Raw genomic sequence first — 23,281 nt, 5'->3', positions numbered from 1 at the left:
TTGAATAAAATATCAGCTCTTTTGGAGTGTTGCTTCTCCAATCATGTTAGTGAACCGTAACTTACTTTACAGTATCTGCTTTTGTATGGTATGAATGTTTTAAGTTGTCTTCTCCCTTTTGTTTTGGTCTTTCCTTTAGTAATTTTGCTCTTTTGCTCTGATGGAACTGCTCACTGCAAGAACTGTGCAAAAAGGAGATTATTATACACCAATAAGATCCTCGCTGTGTTTATAACACTGTATCTCTTAAATGTGCAAGAGTAGTGACTCCAATGAATAGTAAAAAAGTACACTGATTGACAATGCAGTTTTTTTCTTCTTGCTGCATCCTTGTTCTCATAGTTGTCTGTGTGGTGTTTTGCTGGTATATATGAATGCAATGTTGTATTAATTGGCGCCATCTAGGTGTGCTCCGGAAAAAGAACTCTATTGAGGATTGTTTAAAATCAGTGAGTCTTGCGATGACTGTATTTCTGTGGAATGTTCACATTGTGTGCCTCTATGACAGTGTGAAGTCTATGAAAAGGCATGTGGGCCATGACTGAACTGTCCCATGAACCCCTGATGCTCACATTAGATTCATACATTAGAATTAATTTACTTTGAGTATCTGTCAGGATTTAAACTAAGGTCATTGCTTTCTGCCACAAACGTGTACGATTATGCAGTTTTTAATTTCTTTTAAATTTAATTTTGATTGTTTATTGACAAGCAAAATAGAAACTGGGTTCAGTTTGGCTTTAAATATGATTTTATATATATATATATATATATATATATATATATATATATATATATATATATATATATATATAAGCAAAGTGTTTCATATCCATGTCAAAAATTAAAGCTTTATGATGTTAGCAGGTGACATGTGCTGAAAATGAATATCCGAAAGGTGTCAATTATTTCATTAGCTCTGTCGGCCATTAACAATAATAATATTTGTGCAAAGGGCATCTGAATTACCTGATGCCGGGTAGTTTATGTAATACCAAAATGTTTTCATGTTACTGTTGTTACAAACATTTTGCATCATATTTTCTGTTAGGTACTAGCTTGCTATTACATGTTCATTGCATGTTGTGGTTAACTGTGCACTGTCAGGGGTCTAAGAAACCCCAACAGTGTTTTGATAGCTCAAAAGCATACTTTCATTCCAAAATATTTATGTTTTAGGTTGATGCATCTGCACTTTTCCTAATCATACTGAAAATAAGCTACATTTTAACTTGATAACACATTTCTAATGTTGTCCTCTATGAAAAAAATAAATAAATAAAATTACAAATATTTATAATTAAATTCCTTATGCAAGCAATCCATAAAAAAATATTTTGATGTTAATATTTTCTTATTGGTGTACTTCATTGCATCCCTGTAAGCATTTTGTTTTGTTGTATTTTCTCTTTATTATTATTGTTATTATTATTATTATTATTATTATTTCAAACTGGCCCTAAATAGAAGCAACATTAATTACATTGTATTAACACTTGTGCAGTGTTCGTTTGTGAGTCACACTCATGTTGTTCGAAGGTCAAAAATGACCCAAAAATAAATGCGTTATATTTAAAAAAAATTATTTGTGAAGATATATAAACACACATTTTTCTAAAGTAAAAACACTAAAGTTGTGCATTTCTGGGGGGATTTTATGGTATTTATACCTTATTTAGGTCTAAATCATCTATTTTCATATAAAACAATTTATGTTATCTTCACTTATTTAAAAACCTTTATTTCAGTAAATTGAAAGAGTGTCAAAACATCACAATTTGTCATGCTTTGGGGGTCTCTGGTGATATCTGCTGGAAAAAATGGCATGCAATTACAACTAGTATGTCCAGTAGATGGCTTCAGTGCTCTATGCATTGGTTGATCTCTATAAGCCAAAGTTGTAACAAACCTAATTTCTAGATAATATCACAAGACATTATAAACTAAATGATTTGTCAAATTGTAGCATTTTTTTCTACACTACTTATGTGGAAGTGTAAGATTTTGCAGTGATGCACCAATATGCTGTCAAACATGCCCATGCTGCCACAGTCAAATCTGATTGTGCTACAAAAGACAGAGTAATTATTGTGTTTCCTGTCATATACTTTGCCATACAGGGGTCAGACTCAGACTTCGACCTATGTGGTATATTTGGTATATATAGATATGTTTGTCTACACCTGTGAGGGCCAAATGTCCTCATCAATACAAAAAAAAACTCTTAAATGGGTCAGATGATGTTGATCTTCAAATCTAGTGATGTGCACATGTGTGTGATGTTTAGGATAAGGGGTAGAGTTTGGAAATTATATGAAATCAATGAAAGTCAATGAGAGATCACTAATATAGTAAAACAAACCTGTGTGGGTGCGTTTTCGGCATTGTGGATGTTTTATAGTCTCAGCCCTTCATTTATGTGTGGTCTGATTTATTAATAAAAAAAAAAAAAAGCTCAGTGAGTATTGACTCTGACTACCACCCCTGGAGTCACGAGTTCAAATCTAGGGCATGCTGAGTGACTCCAGCCAAGTCTCCTAAGCAACCAAATTGGCCCAGTTGCTAGGGAGGGTAGAGTCACTATAATGTGGTTCTCGCTCTCGGTGTGGCGCGTGGTGAGTTGTGCGTGGATGCCGTGGAGAATAGCGTGAAGCCTCCACACGCGCTACGTCTCCGCATTAACGCACTCAACAAGTCAAGTGATACGATTCGTGGAGATTCTGAGATTCCTCCTCCGCCACCCGGATCGAGGCGAGTCACTACGCCACCACGAGGACTTAGAGTGCATTGGGAAATGGGCATTCCATATTGGGGAGGAAAAAAAAAATCTCTGTATTTTAGTATTTCCCATTCATTCCTATGGCGGGTCAATTTTGACCTGAACACCACAAGTGACACGTTTTTATTTATTTTTTTACAACCACTTAGACTTATCGAATCAAGTCCAGATTTGTTGTGTGTGTTTAGATAGCCAGTGGAGGAAAAGGCACCATTTCTTGTATGCCTCAGATAAAGGATACCATTTTTATTAAAGAAACAAAATCAAAATGGGTCAAAAATGACCCGAACACCACAAGAGGGTTAATACATAGCATTGATATATAACATGTACATAATAATGGTCTCTGGTAACCCAAACATAAAAGCAATAAGAAATATATACATTTATGCTGCCAAATAAGACAGAAATGTGTCATCACAGTCCATGGAAAGGGTCAATTTTTACACTGTATGGTTTATTTTAACATTATATCTCTAATATGTTGACATAATCTAGCAAAAAAGCCCACATGAAAGAAAAATCACAAATGAGAGCTACTAAATATCTCAAATGTTTTTCCTTGACAGCAATTGCACTAAAAAGAGAGCAAATTGAGATTTATGTCTCCGTTTCTCATGAGAGTTTCAATTTGAATGCAAACCTTTCACATCAAATTCTCCCAAGGACAAATTCAAAGACTGCTACTACATGTCAACAATACACTGTGCGTCTGTTTTTATTTCTCCTATGGGATTTTCAGAGAAACACCAGACAGAATGTTGATACTTCAAAAAAGTACACAGTAAAAATAAACAGTTAATAATTTAAGTTGGATTGTAAATTTCATTAACTTAATAGGAGACAGTTATTTAGCAAAAAATGCATGTTTTCAACTATTAAGGTCAATATTGGTCAGGTCAATACATAAAAATAGACAATCCAACATCCTGATGAAAATATGACTTATTAATATTTACATATCACAAATACATTTTATTTTAAATAAGATAATATTCCTTGTCAAAGAATAAGGGTGGAACTGAGCATCAGCTCAAGCCTTCTATATTCACCACCAAATTGGACATTGTAGTTGCTCTGGCAAAAAATTTACTTTATTGATTGATTTAAAGGGACAGTTCACCCAAAAATGAAAATTCTCTCATAATGTATTCACCATCATGCCATCCCAGATGTGTATGACTTTCTTTCTTCTGCAGAACACAAATTAAGATTTTTAGAAGAATATCTCAGCTCTGTAGGTCCATATAATGCAAGTGAATGGGTGCAAAATTTGATTCTTATAAAGAATAAAAGTAATCCATATAACGCCAGTGGTTAAATCCATGTCTTCAGAAATGATATGACAGGTGTGGGGAGAAACAGATCAATATTTAAGTCCATTTTTGCTAGAAATTATTTTCTTTGCCCAATAGTATGCATGACAAATGTGAATCACCAAAAACACAAGAAGAATGTAAAATATAAACTGGAGATTGAATGAGCAGAGAGGAGAATTTATAGTAAAAATGGACTTAAATATCGATATGTTTCTCACCCACACCTATCAAATAGCTTCTAAATATATGGATGCAAACCACTATGGAGTCTTAAGGATTACTTTTATGCTGTCCTGTGTGATTTTTGGAGCTTCAGAATTTTGGTACCCATTCACTTGCATTGTGAGGACCTACAGAGCTGATAATGTCTTTATATGTGTTCTGCTGAAGAAAGTCATACACATCTGGGACTGCATGAAGGTGAGTAAATGATGAGAGAATTGTCATTTTTGGGTGAACCATTCCTTTTAAGTAATCTCAGCTTTTTCTTATCAAGAGTTACCTTTTATTCCGACATGGCTTTGAGTGGTGATCGTAATGGGTGGTGGATTTGTCATATCTGTGAAAAGGGTAAGATGATAACCCTCCTTTTGATCTGTTATTTGCTGTGCTTGAGCCAAACTGTTGTCTAATTTCAACAGACGTCTTCAAATGATTAATTTCCAGCCCCAGGCCAAGATTAACGCAGATTCACCATGGAGCTCTGAAATATCAAATCCCCACAATTAAGCAATGGAAAATATGTGACGTGTTTTTGCATGTGTGGTAGTGCGCAAGGCTTTTATTTAGCATCCTTATGATAAAAAAAAAATAATCAAAACATTTTTGTTTAATTTGAGTGAAAACTCATGAGCGCTTCAATGGACGCAAACAAATCTGACCTTGTCAGTGACACGGATGTTTATGATTAGTGACCTATTAGAGCCAAACGTTAAATATGTCGGACTCACTTTATATTAGTTGTCTTCAACTACTGTGTACATATACATAGTTGTTACATTGATTTAAAGTACCTGCCTTTAATTGCATCTGTAATCACACTATTAACCTTAACGCTAATCAAAACTAACCCTTCCCCTAAACCTACCCGTGCCTGAACCGCAGTAACAGTAAATGTGAATCTTATAAGAATTTTGCTGAAAAATATGTAGTTGCACAATAAGTACATTTTATTGTATGTATTTAAATGTTAGTGCATAGCAGTTAAAGTCACCTAATCTTATTCCTATTTTTGACATAACATGATTTTACATTTTCATACTCCTAAAACTTTCTGTTAATTTCAGTGCAATGTTCTCTCAGTATATGTGTGGTAACATATTGACAAATTGACAGGCCATCTGTCTACCTGTCACACTCACTATATAGCAATATATAAATACAAATATATGGTTATGTGTCAAAAAGAGAGAGCGAGACATGAAGGAAGAGAGACAGAAGGAGTGTGCAGAGAGAGAGATGGGGGTGGGGGGGATGTGGGAAGGTGCTTGTCTTTCATATTTCAGATATCTACATACCCTCTTGTGGTCAGTAGAACTGTGTCTGCTTCTATCCTTAGTGGGAGAAAGACCATCATAATCATCTCTCTCATCCATACTTTCCTTCATTCAAAGTCTACAGTTTTGTGTTACGTCGATAAAAGAAATGGCCAAAATTGTCTCCCAAACTGACGAGGATCATCAATGCATGAAGTAAGAAGCTTTTATACGAAGAAGCACTTTACCCCCTAAAGGTAAGATTTGAACAGTTTTTTTTTTCCCCTGCATGATTTATGTTTGACACAATATTGTGTAATTGGAATTTATAGGGTATTTGGATTTTTCGGAACTCAACAGGTGCTGGCTTTATGACTCAACACAGTATAATACTAAAAATAACCCTTTGCATAATCATGGTGAGAGTTGCAGAATTTATCATATATGTTTGCTTCAAATTATATGTTGTATTTACTGTTGTTTTTTAATCATTTATTTCAATATTTGCATCTTACATGTGGACAAAATTATTCACTTATTGTTTATTTATTTCCCACTTTATTTTTGCTATTTAAATGGATCGAACCACATTTTGGTAATCATTTATCAAATAAATAACTTTTATTTGTGAATTTCTACCTGATCTAATCCACAAAATAAAAAATTAGACTCTGTTAGTTAATGTAGTTCATATTAAATAATATTCTTGACTTAAAATAAAACTAGTTATTTTAGAATATGTTACCTCAAGAAGCAAATTTGTTTACGTTACCAGCCAAAAAACAAACAAAAAAAACAAACATGTTATAGGTAGAAAAAGGTCATTAAGGTAAAAAATTCAGGTTGCCTCTTTTTTAACAGTGTTGTTAAAATGTTTTAGGGACATTTGCTTAAAGGATTTTGGCAGTGATATTTTTTTATTTTATAGTTGTTTTCTCATTCTAACAGAATACTCAACAAAATATTCATATTTTAGTGCTGTTGCTTTTTTATGAAAAATTCAGAATTCAATGAGAAATCAAAGGGAAAATCATTACTGAATCAATTTCCTTCTTTACTTTTATCTAGCACAGGTGTTTTCAACCATTAAAGACTAACCAAGTGACCCCCAAATATAAAAATCTAGATTATCTTGGTAGCACTTTATGATAACCTTCATTAATAACTCATTAATATAACACATCAAAAAATAGAGGAAATCAATCATTTTATATGCATGGACCCATCCAGGACCTTCATAGTAACTGGTTGAAAACTCTAGTATTCAGATATTTTAGTAGCTGTTCACCAAAATTGAGCTCCGTCAGTTCCATGTTGAAGCTGATCCAAATTTTGGTTGATCTTTTATCAACATGGCTGATTTGCCCCTCCCTCTGTCTCTCTCCTCATCTCGCTTTCCTTTCCTTCCATCATTCTGCTCTCATCCAAAGAGGCTACTGTATCTGCGTCTGGAGGTCATCTCTCCAACCTCTACGCTCCTGTGGCCTTGCCTGGCGACCCATGCTAAGAGGTAGACACCCGGTCACACACATGTCCTCAGCCATCACCCCCGTTAAACCCTCCAGCACCACTGGCCCCAAGGAGGTGGAGCTGATCCTGTTGAAGGAGCAGAATGGGGTGCAGTTCACCACATCCACCCTGGTCAGCCCGACCGGTCAGACCCACCCCACAGGAGAGGAGAGAGAGACCTGGGGCAAAAAGATTGACTTCCTGCTGTCAGTGATTGGCTTTGCTGTGGATCTAGCCAATGTGTGGAGGTTCCCCTACCTGTGTTACAAAAATGGAGGAGGTAAGAGAGAGGGGGAGAATATGTGTGGAAAATACAAATAATATCTATTGTAAATAATAGATGAAATTAATAATTTATTGTCATTTACAGACACAGAATTATGACCAAATGTGGTATCTTTAAAACAGGACTAAAGTTTAAGAGATTATATTTACAGTTCTTGAATTTGTACAGATGAAATTGATTAAACTTAGCTTTAAAGAAATTAAGTTTGTGTGTATGTGTGTGTGTGTGTGTGTGTGAAAGCTATAATTTACAGTTTAATTATTTATTTTTCAGACTTTTTTTTTTAAATATATAAAAGCATTACGATATACAGTCTGTAAAACCTCGACAAACCAATAATTTGAATTCTAAATACAGAAATTATTGTAATCTGCAATTATTAGCTCAATGATCTATTTCTTCTTGATCTAACCCTTACAAATTCACTAAATTTGTGCTACCTAATTGGTCAGGTAAATTCAGTCTGATTAAATAACATTTTTGAAATATATAACTAATTAATTTAGATGTAGATTACTTCGGAATTGTAATCTGGTACCGATTGGATACACGACTAAAATTGCAATAAAGATGTAATCTTTTAGATTACAATTTGTAGGTAATATAATTTGATTACTTTTAGATTACTTCTGACCTAACTTTTGTTTATTTAATGTCACATGCATTTGAGGAGCATAATCTTGCTTAAATGTATTTAATAAAAATTAGTTTATGAATCAGTATTATGAGATATGATTTTTTGTGTTTTAATATTTGTCTGTTCATTAACCAGACCGCACAATTCAAGAAATTATTACAAAAACACATTGCTATTGTATAATAATAATAATAATAATTCATTGTAATTAAAACAATTATATTACAGAAATATATAAAGAATATCAATTGTATTATTGTTATTTAGTATTACATTACAATAATATAATTGTCAAGTTGTCTGGTTTCCAAAAATTAAGAAAAGTGGCCTTAGACCCTTTCACAAAGTGGACAAAAAAGGTACACAGACAGTGTTTCAATGTAAATACGTACATTTATTGATTATTGTTTTTTTTTTTTTTAAGAGGACTCAAATGTTGGCACCCTGTTTAGGACCTAATGTTTATCATATAGTAGTTCAAATTTCAATTTTTTGGTCCAAATTGTTCAGCCCTAACTGGTCCCTAGTTGAGTCAGGGGGCATTTGAAGATTTAGTTTTTCTGCTAAAATATAAATACCTCTATAATCTATAACAACATTACAAGTGTTTACATTTCAAGTTTCATCAAAATTCTGTGCTTTCTTGAGTGTCAAGATGGGCACACGAAAGGTCAATGGACCTTATTCATGGATTATTTGCGGCACAAAACAAACACCTTTCATTCAACAGAATCTCTGCTTGGAGAGAAGTACATGTGTAATTCTTTCCAAATTAAAGATCCAACATGTAGGAATTTGCATATGGTGTTCAGAGTTAAGCAGGTCACTTAAACCTTTTAAATGCATTTGTCCTCAAGTTAGAGAAAACTGCAGGATGTTTTCGATGGCTAGCTCTCAGTTTAGAGCTCTGAATATCTATAGTAGTTAAACACATGCAAAGGTGAATCCAGTTGAAGGGGAGGATGCAGTTGACACTAACTGAACAGTAATAGCGGTACACACCCCTGTTTATGTGTGTGTGTGTGTGTGTGTGTGTGTGTGTGTGTGTGTGTGTGTGTGTGTATGTGTGAGCGTGTATTTATCACTTTGTGGGGACCAAATGTCCCCATAAGGATAGTAAAACCCGAAAGTTTTGACCTTGTGGGGACATTTTGTTGGTCCCCATGAGGAAAACAGCTTATAAATCATACTAAATTATGTTTTTTGAAAATGTAAAAATGCAGAATGTTTTCTGTGAGGGTTAGGTTTAGGGGTAGGGTTAGGTTTAGGGGATAGAATATAAAGTTTGTACAGTATAAAAACCATTATGTCTATGGAAAGTCCCCATAAAACATGGAAACCAAACGTGTGTGTGTGTGTGTGTGTGTGTGTGTGTGTGTGTGTGTGTGTGTGTGTGTCAGGGCATGAAGAATTATTTTTTTTCCAAAGTTTTGACTTAGGTAGGCTGTCACCTCTGACTTTCTCTCCACTTCCCTGTCAAGTCGATATCGGCGAACACACCAGGAGCACTGCATAATCTTTATCGACGGTAACAGACAAAATCAGGAAGCGATTCATAAAGTAACATTGTCCTGTGTATGTGTCTGGTTAGGACACAGTGTAAAATTACAGTGTGGATGGACTTAAGCCCAATGTATACTTCGAATTTGACGCAAACGCTTAGCGTCTGCACACAGTCGGACACTAGCCTTTCAAAGGATACTTCATTTGACTGTGCCTGCATACACATGCGGTTGACGAATGTTTGTTCCGACTATTCTCCAGAAGTTTAGACCCTTTAAGACATCTTTAAATTCCTTCAGACTCAAGTTTCTGACCTCTTCACACATGCGCTCTTGAAATGCACATCCACTGGTGTTTTTTTCTACATTTGTCTCTTGATATTTAGCGGCGATTAAATCTTCTTCTCGTACTTCTTCGTAACAGCAACAACTCAACCAAGGAGCTCAATTGTGAGTGTTGTCACCTTGTGTATCTTTTAGTGCAAATTATTCCAGGCTTATGTTCAGAGTATGCATGGTTAGAACATCCAAGTGTTGAGCTCTCTGCTGATGCCGATATTTGCGCCACACGTCCTGTAGGCAGAGGCCTATCTTTCATGTCTAACTGAAGTATACTTTGAGCTTTAATTGAAGTAACTTCTCGGTCTGAGGTGTGTGAGAATGTGCACTGATAGAGACACATTGCCATTGGCGGCATGTATTACCCTGCTGGAAATGCACTCCCCAGAATCAGTACCCCCGCATCCCCCCATTTCAAGCCCTGGTGATCTGGGTCTTGCTTATGAAATGTCATCTTATTCCTGCAATTTCAGCATTAAAAATGTCATCCGTGTGAGGTAACAGATCAGTATTAATTATGAATCAATGTAAAAATAAAAACTCAAAAGTTATCGCAAAAGCACATTCATATACATTTTTGAAGTTGAATACAAAATCAATATATGAAACTGAAACTAACTTTAACGTGCTAACACAGTCGGTTCGGCATTTATGTGTGGGTTAGAACATGAATATCGAAATGATGTGTTTGATGGACAAAACATTTTTAAATACATGGTAACACATGGTTACATGACACACAGAGTAATAATTCAAATAATAAACCCATCTCCTTCCCCACTCTCCTGAAAACACTCAAAGACTTACCAAATGCATATCAGAACATTTTTATTTGGGGAATCAAGCAATTAGAAACAATTTACTGCTGTTGCCAGCTTAAAAAGTAATCACTGATATGGAAGTATATTAATTACAAATGTCTTTGAAAAACAAAAAGCATGCTGAATTGCACCAATTGAACAATAAATGCATTGGATTAACAGTGCTTACATTTTTGGGGATGCAATTTTATAGGGTACATATTAAAAGTTGCACTAAGAAACTTGTCTTTGTGTCTTCTTGAACGTACACTGACACCTAGCAACTTAGATGTAGCATCATTTAAAATCAATAGTTTTCAGTTTCAGATGTCATTGTAGAAATGTATTATTCACAGTCAGCCATGATTACTTTAATCAATGAGTGAAAGTGTCAAATAACAGGACGGTTACTGAGATTAAGGGAGTAGTATTCGGCTGGTCATGTGATTCTAACATGGCAGCACTCATGTGTGGAACCTCTCCATGCAGAATAAAACAGCTTTTATAAGATTACTGATATGACTGGAGTCTTCATTTTAATGTGAGTGATCATGATTTCCTACATATATTGCAAAATTACAATTTATGTATTTAGGAATTAAAGGTTTTAAATTAGTAAATAATTAGTGAGTGCACCTTTTAAGCTGTGAATATTTCAACAGGAAACATTTTGCACAAAAATTCATCATAACAATTCCATAATATATTTTCACGTTCCAAAGTACAGTTACAAAACTGTTTCATCTTCATTATTCAACAGGTAATATTTGGTCCATTCTATTTTGCTTAACAAATTTGCCTCTAAAATTTCAGTGGTTTAAAATTCAGTAGGAAATTCAGCCTTCAACAACCTGGCATTGCAGAAAAAGCAGTAGAGTGCCAATGCACAATCTTCACTTGCTGCTGCTACGCTTGACCAGTATTGAATCCATTGGTGATGAAGATCAAGAGCAACTGTTTTTCCTGCATTGCCTGGATGTACAAGAGTACAAGAGTCGAAAACTATAGAGGAAATAATATTATAATTGTATATTTTGGAACTGAACATTGGAAGGTGAATATTTATTATTGAATTTTTAAAGATGACATTTTGTTTGAAATGTTTTTAATTGAAACATTTACAGCTTAAATATACAACCATATAAAATTGCATTCCCAAAATATGCATGTAGTGTTAATGCAATGGGTTTATCAAGGGCAATTTAGAGTTTTGTTTGTTTTTAAGACATTTGTCATTAATATACTGCACTTCCATACATGTAATCCATACACAAGTACTTGTAATCTGATTACAAGTATTTTAAAATGTAATGTGATCTGATTACAAGTACATGATTTTTGTATTGTCATTTAGATTACTTCACAAAATGGTTTTACTATGTGCACTACTGTTTAAATCTTTGGACATATTGAATTTCTTCCATTGTTTTTAATCAAAAGGTTTATGATAAAATGCTTGAAATCAGTTTTGCAGACAAATAATAAACTGTGCCTAGATGTGAATTTCTTTATAAAACAAAAATGATATATATTTTAAATATATTATATTTTTTTAATAGCTGAGTTGAAATTGATAGTGAATATAAAAAGTGTCCAGCATGCATGGGAACTCTTTCTGTTTAAAAAGCATGAAGTTGGTTCAAAGAATACCCACAGTTATGCAAAGCTTTTATTGAGACAAATAGTTGTGATTTTGAAAAAGCTAAAATATGAAATAGTTTTGATTTATTTAACATTTCTGATCATTTTGGTCAATTCCGATACTACCCTTTATGTTACTTCATAACCAGTAGCTTTGATGACTACAATGTGGCTAAATCATAATAAAAAAGAATGAATAGGTGTGTCCAAACCTTTGACTGGTGGTGTATATCTATAACATTTGAACATCTATTTGGTTCTGTTTTGGTTTTGGTTCTATTAGGTGCGTTCCTGGTTCCATACCTTTTCTTTATGGTGATTGCTGGAATGCCGCTATTCTATATGGAATTAGCATTGGGCCAGTATAACCGTGAAGGAGCAGCAGGAGTCTGGAAGATCTGTCCCATCTTTAAAGGTAATACGACAATCTCTCTTGCAAAAACGTTTAATTTATCAAATGATTTTATGCATCCAGCATGTTTAAGTCTTTATTAAGGTGACAGTATTGCTTTGTTACTCTTTGTTATATAAGGTGTATTCTGGATTTTGAGTGTTCTTTTATGAGGCAGAAGGTGTTTGTGTCCCCTAAAAGAACTCATCAGAGCAAACACTCAGTTAGAAAATAGACAGGTATTGTTTATCTCTTCCTGAAATCATCTGCAGTCAAATGGAAGACAGAAAAATTGGCTTTTAGTATGAAATTTGCCTGCCAGACCTCAGATGTTTGTGGCACGCAAATTTTGTGTCACTTTACTGGTATCAGATCGTGATGGTGGACAGACACTAGCATGCAGGAGATGTCAAACTAAACTCACCTTCACTCTCAATGCAACACAGCTCCTGTAGAACCTTGTTGAAGAGTTTTCAGAAACGTGGACTGTTGTTGGTGGTTTCTTCATATGGGGCTACCATGATTTCTCCAACCCTAACCCTGAGAGCATGATAGCCCAGCCCTAAACCTATCCTTAATCCTAATCTGACCCCTAAAATATGATTGGTTGATAGGAATGTTGTCCCAAGACCCACATGGATGTTAGTCCAGTAACAACTTCACAAAATCACATTTCGAGAAATACTCTTAGTGTTAACTGCTGTTTAAAAGTTATACCAGATATCAAATTGGTAAATTGTTAGGGAGATTATGTATGCGACAAAAAAGTATTGATCAATATTTTGTTTCCTGAGAGAATTTTATAGAGTACAATATTTTGTAATCCCAAACAACATGTTTTAACATCTAAATATTGTTTGAAAAGAGAAATATGTCAATCTACCTAAATTATGAATTTACATTTGTTTGATTTGCGCTGTCCTCTTCAGCATATCGCTGCCCCCTTTGGCATATCACGGCGCCATTTTGTGGCCCGTTCTGCATAACACGGCGGCTCATTTCAGCTAGTCCCGGTTCTCCCGATGGCCAGTCCACCCCTGATTGGCCACAAAGTGCGTCAGCCCACCGGGAAAATGCTTGGTGTGCTAGATTACCAATCCAGCCCTGATCATTCCCTGATTCCTGTCCGCTCACTTTAGCCTAAAGCCTGACTCTAAATACACTCTTCAGGGTTATACTGAGGAAAACAGATGATGGTTTTGTACAGATGCCTGTTTTCCGTGTCCGCAACGGGCTGTCAACCATATTGCAGAGGGAGAGAGAAGGAGACAGACATTTTAATCACAAGCTTGGCTCTCTGGAAGCCTGGCACTCAATGAGAGATTACAGTAATTACTGCTGATCAACATGTTTGCTTCCTCAGGGATCAATGCTCTGAGAGGGGCTGGGAATCACACATGTGCTGCTAATATATGATAGGAGAATCCTTTTGTTTGTTTGAGACAAAGAACTCAGTCTCCAGAACTGCAGGGGTTTGTTGGTAAGTGGTGTAAATAGGTAGAGAGGTACCAAACTATATCTTTTTTTAGTTAATGCACAGAGACCCGGAAGCACGTTTGTTGACTTTTGGTTTGTTTAGTGATTATGAATCGTTCATGTACTTCCTCTCTCTCTTTGGCATTCAGTAATTTGTTCCTCTTTAAAAAAGTGTTACTTCTAAAGAAATGAATTGCACTTTTGAAAAGTATTTTATCAAACGATCTCACATGAGTTATATCATTAGCCCAATAAAAACTGTTTTATTTAACATGGAATGGGTTATGACCAGCTACTTCACTGTCATAAGACACCTTTTCTGTGTCTGATTACTAAAAGTGCATTTCTACAATGGTATCGCTAACAGTAAAATGTAGCTTTTACATGATGCTGCATCAATGTCACTTAGCCTGGCCAATGGAGCCAGAGCGAGTGTTCAGGAAACCTGTTTCTCTATTTTTGCAATAGAGCACAACAGTTTGGTTCCAGAAGTAAAAATACCATAATTATTGACCATAACTTCTAAACATTTAAATACAGAGCTACTGTGAGCTCAGAGGTTGTTAAGTAAGGGATAATGTACAGTAAGCTGGTTGTTGTCGCAAAATAAACCCTGACACGTTGATCAGGATACCTATGCAAAGCAGAGATGCGTTGAATCACCCTGAAAGAGTTTATTTAGAGATTATAACCAACTGACTGTACATTACTGTGCTTATTACACAGCTAATAACCAAATAAATACATGGATATGAAATATAGTGATTTGCATTGAAATTATTTTATTGTGGGAGAAGAAAGAAATTTGCTGTACAGCTGATTTGTACCTCCGGTGTGCGTTGGAGGTCTTTTTCAGTTTATTTTGCAAATATTACCATCTGACTGCTCATTATCCAGCTTATTACAGGTATGCTTGCCAAATAAATAAATAAATAAATAAATGAGCATGAAACATTGATATGAGTTGAAATTATTATATTAGCTTACTTGTAGAGACTGCAGAGTGATAGGAGAATGACTTGCAATACCAGGATGACCGGTCTGATATGTATTAATCCCCCAGATATGAAGTTGTAACTCAGAAATATCCAACTAACCAATAAAAATAGAGTATTCCAGAGATCAATGTAATAATAGTTGGTATGTACTCTTGATGAAGCCATCAGTCTGCATCATATTTATTTTAAAAATGGTGTTTAATTGTGGAATTGCTGGTGAACAACTACATGAGAAAAAATACACCAATCAGAGAATTGCAGCAAACAAACCTCAGCCAATGACTAGATGGGAGAAAGGTGCCTGAGGTTGTTCCAAAAATACTTCCGGAACCAAGACTGATGAATAAGTGAATATGGCATTGTTGTGCTTTATGTGACACTAGTGCCACAGAAATTATACACTCTTGTATGAAGAATTTTATGAGATCCCTATGGAAAAAATGTGTCAAGTGTCAAGTGGTTTTTATTGTCGTTTCAACCATATACAGTTAGTACAGTACACAGCAAAACGAGACAACATTCCTCCAGGACCATAGTGCTACATAAAAACAACAAAGGACCAACATAGGACCACATGAGACAACACAACGAAATAAAATACCTATATAAACTACCTATATATACCTATATAAAGTGCACGTGCAAACATGTGCAAAAAGTACAGGACAGTACAACAAATTTCTGACAATGAACAGGACAATAGACACAGTGCAGCGCCGACCAGTACTCAGTAGTGCAAAAAGATGACAGTTTCTAAAAATGTAAACATAACATACTATGAGATATTTTTCTATGCACATAGCAGTTATTGAGGTAGCAGACAGTTATAAAGTGACAGTAATTAAAGTGCAACTCAGGACACGTGTGTGTGTCAAACCAGTCTCTGAGTATTGAGGAGTCTGATGGCTTGGGGGAAGAAGCTGTTACACAGTCTGGCCGTGAGGGCCCGAATGCTTCGGTACCACTTGCCAGACGGGAGGAGGGTAAAGAGTTTGTGTGAGGGGTGTGTGGGGTCATCCACAATGCTGGTTGCTTTGTGGATACAGTGTTTTTGTAAATGTCTTTGATGGAGGGAAGAGAGACCCCAATGATCTTCTCAGCTGTCCTCACTATCCTCTGCAGGGCTTTGCGGTCCGAAGCGGTGCAAGTCCCAAACCAGGCAGTGATGCAGCTGCTCAGGATGCTCTCAATAGTCCCTCTATAGAATGTAGTGAGGATGGGGGTTGGGAGATGTGCTTTCCTCAGCCTTCGAAGAAAGTAGAGACGCTGCTGGGCTTTCTTGGTGATAGAGCTGGTGTTGAGGGACCAGGTGAGGTTCTCCGCCAAGTGAACACCAAGGAATTTGGTGCTTTTGATGATCTCCACAGAGGAGCCGTCGATGTTCAGCGGAGTGTGTTCACCTTGTGCTCTCCTAAAGTCAACAACCATCTCTTTTGTTTTGTCGACATTCAGGGACAGGTTGTTGGCTCTACACCAGTTCATCAGCCGCTGCACCTCCTCTCTGTAGGCTGACTCGTTGTTCTTGCTGATGAGACCCACCACGGTCGTGTCATCGGCGAACTTGATGATGTGATTCGAGCTGTACATTGCTGCACAGTCGTGAGTCAGCAGAGTGAACAGCAGTGGACTGAGCACACAGCCCTGGGGGGCCCCAGTGTTCAGTGTGGTGGTGGTGGAGATGCTGTTCCCGATCCGGACTGACTGAGGTCTCCCAGTCAGGAAGTCCAGGATCCAGTTGCAGAGGGAGGTGTCCAGGCCCAGCAGGTTCAGCTTTCCAATCAGGTGCTGGGGAATGATTGTGTTGAATGCTGAGCTGAAATCTATGAACAGCATTCGAACGTATGAGTCCTTATTGTCTAGGTGGGTGAGGGCCAGATGGAGGGTTGTGGTGATGGCATCGTCCGTTGAACGGTTTGAACGATCACGCAAACTGCAGTGGGTCTAGTGAGGGGGCAGCTGGGTCTTAATCTGCCTCATGACGAGCCTCTCGAAGCACTTCATGATGATGGGTGTAAGTGCGACGGGACGGTAGTCGTTGAGGCAGGACACTGAAGACTTCTTTGGCATGGGGATGATGGTGGTGGCCTTGAAGCACGTTGGAATGACGGCGCTGCTCAGAGAGATGTTGAAGGTGTTGTCTGGTCCAGCAGCCTTCCGTGGGTTGACTCTACGTAGAGTTTTCCTCACATCTGCCGTGGTAAGACAGAGTATGGGGATGTGTTTCCTCACATCTGCCGTGGTAAGAAATGTATGGGAAAAATTCTTCCGGAACCAAGACAGTTCAAATGTGGGCTTGACCTGTTGCACTTTAGGTGACACTAGTACTGCAGAAAAAGTTTTCCTCTTTTAGATTTTAAGAAACACCCTTTTGAATTTTGTTTTGTTTTGTTTTTTACAGTTTACAGCTTTATTAATGTCCCAATTTTGCTTAGGGCAACTGCTGAAATGCCTAAGTGAAAATGTTTACAGTACCGTGTAATTTGGTCCAGGACTTAATTTGACTTTAATTAAACTTAATCTAATAATAGTTGAAATTTCAATCAATTATAAATAAGAAACGTTTTAAGAAAATAGCTTGCAGATTCTAGTGTCAAATGTGTATGCATGGACATATTGCACAGAGGGATCAATGCAGATTCATTTTAGCCTATTTTGGATTAATAAAGATTATAATCACTTTTTATGTTACTTGCTGGTTAAAATAGTTGTTAACAAGCCTGGTTGGGACACCAACATACCAGCATCCCATGCTATGAACCAGGAACTAAAAAAAAACCTATTATGGTGGCCAGCTATCAGGTTTTATTATCATGTCCTTATAGAGTATGTGGTTTATTTATTGCTTTTTTCAAACTCTTTTCTCAGGTGTGGGCTTTACGGTGATTCTGATATCATTGTATGTGGGATTCTACTATAACGTCATCATTGCCTGGGCTCTGTTTTACCTGTTCTCCTCTTTCTCCGGTGAACTGCCCTGGATCAACTGCAACAACACCTGGAACAGTCCAAATTGCTCAGACCTCAGTGCCACCCTGTTGAATGATACGCACAAGTCTACGCCTGCCCTAGAGTACTTTGAGTACGTCCAAATGACAGATATTTTTAGGTTTTATATTTTTATTTTATTTATTCTTTTATTAGATTTTTTGTTGTTGTTGTTTAGATTTAATTAATTTAATTTCTATTTTTATCTTAATAGGTAGTTTTTTTTATATCTCACACACACACACACACACACACATATAATTCTAAAAAAAAGCATGTATACGTTTTGTTAATTTAGATTTTTATTTGAATTTATATTTTTATCTTCAGGGGTTTATTTTTGTGAAGGGAGCTATTGTTGCATATTTTCATCTGTGCGAATTTAGACACAGTTTTTCACTCTCAGGCGAGGAGTCCTCCACCTTCAGGACAGTACTGGAATAGATGATCTGGGTCTGCCCCGCTGGCAGCTCACCGCCTGCCTTGCCGTGGTCATTGTGGTCCTCTACTTCAGTCTGTGGAAGGGAGTCAAGACATCAGGGAAGGTTCGACCTCTCAATTAAATTAACTTTCTTCGCTAATTGTATGACAACAATCAGTTATTACTGATGGATTATTAGTGGTGTTTGCTAAAGAAATCATTGCTATTACGGTTCCTCTTACTCTTAGGGATTTAAACAAAAGTATAACAGAAGTATCAGCCATGTAACTTGTCCTGCACAGTTTATGCTACAGACATAAAATGATACCTCAAATTGTGTGGCTTATTAACCCTGCACTGCATTTATTTTTATATTACATGGTAGAAAAATATTCCACATTATTTCTTAGGTCATTTACCATAAACCTGGAGGCCAGGGTAGACTGCCTGAACCTCCAGAGGTGAATTATTCTGCATGACTTGAGAGTCCAGTCTTTGGGGATCTGGTTCTGGGTAACATTTTTTGTGAACCGACACATGGTGTTTGAGGTGTCGGTAGATTGTGTGTGTTTTCAGAGTTCACTGTCAGCTGGGAACAACCCAGGGTGTCACCACTGCTCTCTGCGCCATCCATATGAATAAGATGTTGTCAATTCCTACAAACAGTTCTATGAGGTACATCTGTGATGTAAAAGCATGGTGTTGAGTGCTCCTCCACCACCGTATCATTTGATACATAACCCACACCTGTTTTACATGTGAGAGCTTTCCCAAGTCATACACTCGATAGTGCTTATTGAAATATGTCTGATCTGCACCTCTTTCCTCTCTCTCATGTAAACAGACAGTGGCACCTTCAAGGGGCAAGGGGGCCAACAATGTTAGGAGAATAGGCACAGTGGTGCAAAGTCGATGCCCCATCAGTAATTGGGCTGGACTGTATCCATTATGAATAACACAGTAATGCAAGATAAGGATCTAATGCTTTTTTGAGAAGGTTCTTTACTGTCTGCACGGCATGTTCTGCCTCTCCATTGCTGCGTGGGTACTTTGGGCTACTAGTGATATGTTTGAATCCGTAAGCAGCTGCAAAGTCAGAGAAAGTACTAGATGAGATCCGAGGTCCATTATTGCTCTACAAAGGAATTCCATGATGTGCAAAGATGGATTTGAGATGGTGTGAGGAGCTGTGATGTCTGTGGAGCATGAGAGTGAAATTCTTTCCACTTCAGCATACCGTGAATAGTAATCCATTACTAAGAGGTATGTTTTTCCCTTCAGGATGAACAGATCTATCCCTAGCCTATGCCAGGGCCTTTCTGGAACATCTGTTAGGATTAACTATTTTGTGGGATTGGTTTGCTCTTTGATGCATGTTCTGCATTCAATACTAGCTCATTCAACTGATGGCTTATTCATGGCCACCACACGATTTGCTGTGAACATTCTCTGCTTTTAACTACACCTTGATGGACCTGGTGCAGCTTGGCCAATACATATTTTCTTAAAGCCGAGGGAATAACGAGTCTTGTACCTTTCAGAAGAAGGCTGTTCTGGACCTTGGGGAACGCTCTCTTTGCCCAGTAGAGCTTTTCTGGTCCTGAACAGTGGCTGGATTCAGGCCATCCTTCCTGACATATTTTAATGATGATGGAGCACACACTGTCTGCTTTTAGAGGTTCTCTCAGGCTGTCCAAGTAAGATCCACTTGCTGGGAGATGTTCCATGATACTGTTCACATAAATGTTCAAATGTTCATCGTTTGGGCTTTCTATGTCTGCCGGCAGTGGCACGTGTGACAGAGTGTCCATAAGCTCTTTCCTGGAACATAAAAAATCTGATAAGAATAACGCATGAGTCTCATCCTAAAACGTTGGAAGCGAGGAGATAAGGCATCCAAATCTTGGACCCCCAGAAGATTTAAAAGCAGTTTGTGATCAGCCCATATTTAAAAAAGTCACAAAATCTCTTGCATACCCAGGTAAGCCTAGGGGGCTCTTTTTTTCCAGCAGAACTGCCCCCAGCCCAAATGATGACACATCTGCAGACAATGGTTGCCTTGTTTGGGTAGTATAAAGCCAACACTAGTGCAGATGACAGGTCCTCTTTCAGATCATTAAAGGCTTTGAATTGTGCATCCCCACAAACTCAACCATTCTTCTTCAACTAGAGGTCTCTGAGGAGTTTGTCTTTCTCTGCCAGCTGCGCAATAAATTTGCCAAGCTGGTTGACCATTTACAGAATGCTTCTGAGCTCTGTGACATTTTTTTGATCATGCATGTTTTGTCCGCTTCTGTCTTGGCTGGGTCTGGTTCTACCCCTGCGTCTGAGATAATGTGCCCTAGGAACTTCACTACATGCTTTGACAAGGCACACTGTCCAATGTTAAAACCACCAGCCACACCATCCAGACACTCACTGACCATGTGTTTGTGGAAGTGTTTGGGAGCTGAACTATTCCAAAGATTAAGCGACAGAAGTAAAAGCACCCAAACGGTGTGATGAAGTTTGTGAGCTTGACAGACTTTTCAGCTAAAGGGATTTGCCAAAAGTCCATGTAGCAACCAATTTGCTATACGCACTGGCACCCGCTAACAAGCCAAAGGTCTGCTTGACAGAGGGAAGTATGAATTTTTCCCTGCACACAGACCCATTAAGCTTTGTGAGGTCAACACATATATGTGGGTCACCAGTCTTTTTAGGCACCACCACAATGCCTGTGCACCATTCACTGGGTTCTTGGACCCTACTTATAACCCCAGTTCACTCCATGCATTGAAGTTCATTCTTGACTTTAGGCAAGAGTGGGAGAGGGATACATTGTGAATTTTTTTACGAGAATAGAATTGCTCTTGGGCTCAGCTTAACAGTATAAGATCGCTGAACCAATCCTAGCCCACTGCACAGCTTTGGATAGTGTTCTTTTTTTGTCTTAATGTTTATGCTATCAACACGGGTGACCAGGCTTAGTTTGGTGATGGCCAGTTTACCCAGCAGTGCTGAGTCAATTAATTCCTTCAACCAATCAAATCAATCCCTTCATAATGATGTCCGCTTCTTCGCCTATGCAGTACATTAGAGTTTTTACCTGGTTGTCTTGTGAAGAAGTATGGAGATTACTGGCCTGACCAAAACATTTGAATCCATCGTTCCCATTTATGAAGGTGAAGTCAAATGATTGTGGTGGCTGTATGCGGCTCTCTTCCCCCGGCAGCTGCATCACCTGGAGCACACTATCCTCTCCCTGCTTAATCCATCACTCGCAAACTAATACAACTTCACCTAACACTGCAAAACTTCTTCCGCAAACTTCTGTAAGACATACTCTTACACCATGTCATGCTTTCTGTAAGATGTGTGGATAATAAACACACCGGGTTGTCATAACAAAAACACTTCTTTATTCTTCACTCTAGTGACCTGCCATATTACGCTTGAACCAGCGTTAGTGGGTGGTGCCAAAATGGCTCATCAGTTCCCTACCTGGGCTAAACCAATACATGAAATTGTTCTGATAGTTGCACTATACATATTACTCTACACTTATAGAACATATCAGCCTGATCATTCAGATCTTGATCATATTGATCCTCAGAAGTCTCTTTAAATGAATAAACAAATAAAACCAGATTAGAATAAATGATTGTAGTTGTGTGTAAGGTAAGGAGAGGTGATCTTTTACTGTTCTAAGGTTTTAGTCTAATGTAAACTGGCAAACAAAAAAATCTGGTTAAAAAAATGCATAAAAGAAGGCACCTACAGCAAGCCACAACTAGAGACCAGAATATCAGAAAGACTAAAGGCTCGGATCATATGACTTAGGCCAGTAAGCAACTACCCAGTAACCACCCAGAAAATCCTAGCAACCCCATAGCTACGTACTAGGACTCAGATTACCATAGCAACCACAAACAGGTAGCAACACCTAATATTTTGGCAGCGAGTCTTGCATGGCACTACTCACATTTTCTTCAGAAGGTGTTTTGGTTTGCAATTTTTAATTCTTAGAAAATGTAGTTTAGTAGTTGAAAATGTGCAAATGTCAGAGTTGTGTGAGTATGTTACACAAAATCTGTGTGTGTGTGTGCGCTCGCAGGTGGTGTGGATCACAGCCACCATGCCCTATGTTGTACTGACTGTTCTGCTGCTGCGTGGTGTCACTCTGCCTGGAGCCATCGATGGCATTAAAGCTTACCTGAGTGTGGACTTCCTCCGTTTGTATGATGCTCAGGTACACACACATACACATAGCCATTCCAAACCAAACCTTCTCATTTTCTAAACACCCACACACACACGCACCTGCTTACATCTATAAACACACACACGCACACATATATATGCTGACAGCCATATCTGCCTCAGTTAAGCATTAATGGAATATAATTCCATAACTAGTGCAAACAGAAGTCTGTGTTTGTTCATCTTGTTTTGTGCTGAAAAAAACCAATCTGGGACTAATCTGCTCTTTAAAACCAAAAGCATTTATGCAAAATAGTTTTGACAAATGACAAAAAGTAAATGACAGAGAAAGATACCTTTTGTTTGTATGTGTGTGTGTGTGTGTGTGTGTGTTTATGGATCAACCTCTCACAGCTAAAACGAATCGCTCATGTCATCATCACAGAATGCCAGGTGAAGTTACGATTAGCCTTAAGTTTTTCCAGGATCTGCTATTCTTTTCTGGAGGAACACTTAGCAAAGAGACGACCTCAAAGCGGCA

The 23,281-nt window shown here is 37.5% G+C and overlaps 1 protein-coding gene across 1 annotated transcript in view; it reads left to right on the top strand.

Moving 5' to 3' along the window:
- The first annotated feature begins 5,646 nt into the window (after positions 1-5,646).
- The window catches only part of LOC127655450 (sodium-dependent dopamine transporter-like), a 32,152-nt gene continuing 14,517 nt past the window's right edge, over positions 5,647-23,281 (top strand). Inside the window, exons 1-6 of the mRNA XM_052143278.1 lie at positions 5,647-5,830; positions 7,004-7,362; positions 12,571-12,702; positions 18,018-18,231; positions 18,544-18,682; positions 22,655-22,789. Of these exons, the coding sequence (XP_051999238.1) occupies positions 7,074-7,362; positions 12,571-12,702; positions 18,018-18,231; positions 18,544-18,682; positions 22,655-22,789 (909 nt within the window). The 5' untranslated portion in view covers positions 5,647-5,830; positions 7,004-7,073. The remainder of the gene's footprint in view (positions 5,831-7,003; positions 7,363-12,570; positions 12,703-18,017; positions 18,232-18,543; positions 18,683-22,654; positions 22,790-23,281) is intronic.

This window comes from Xyrauchen texanus, chromosome 15 (genome assembly GCF_025860055.1).
Source record: "Xyrauchen texanus isolate HMW12.3.18 chromosome 15, RBS_HiC_50CHRs, whole genome shotgun sequence".
In the NCBI taxonomy this organism is placed as follows: domain Eukaryota; kingdom Metazoa; phylum Chordata; class Actinopteri; order Cypriniformes; family Catostomidae; genus Xyrauchen; species Xyrauchen texanus.
Note: the sequence above shows the minus strand (reverse complement) of the source record. Positions and strands in the feature narration are given on the sequence as shown.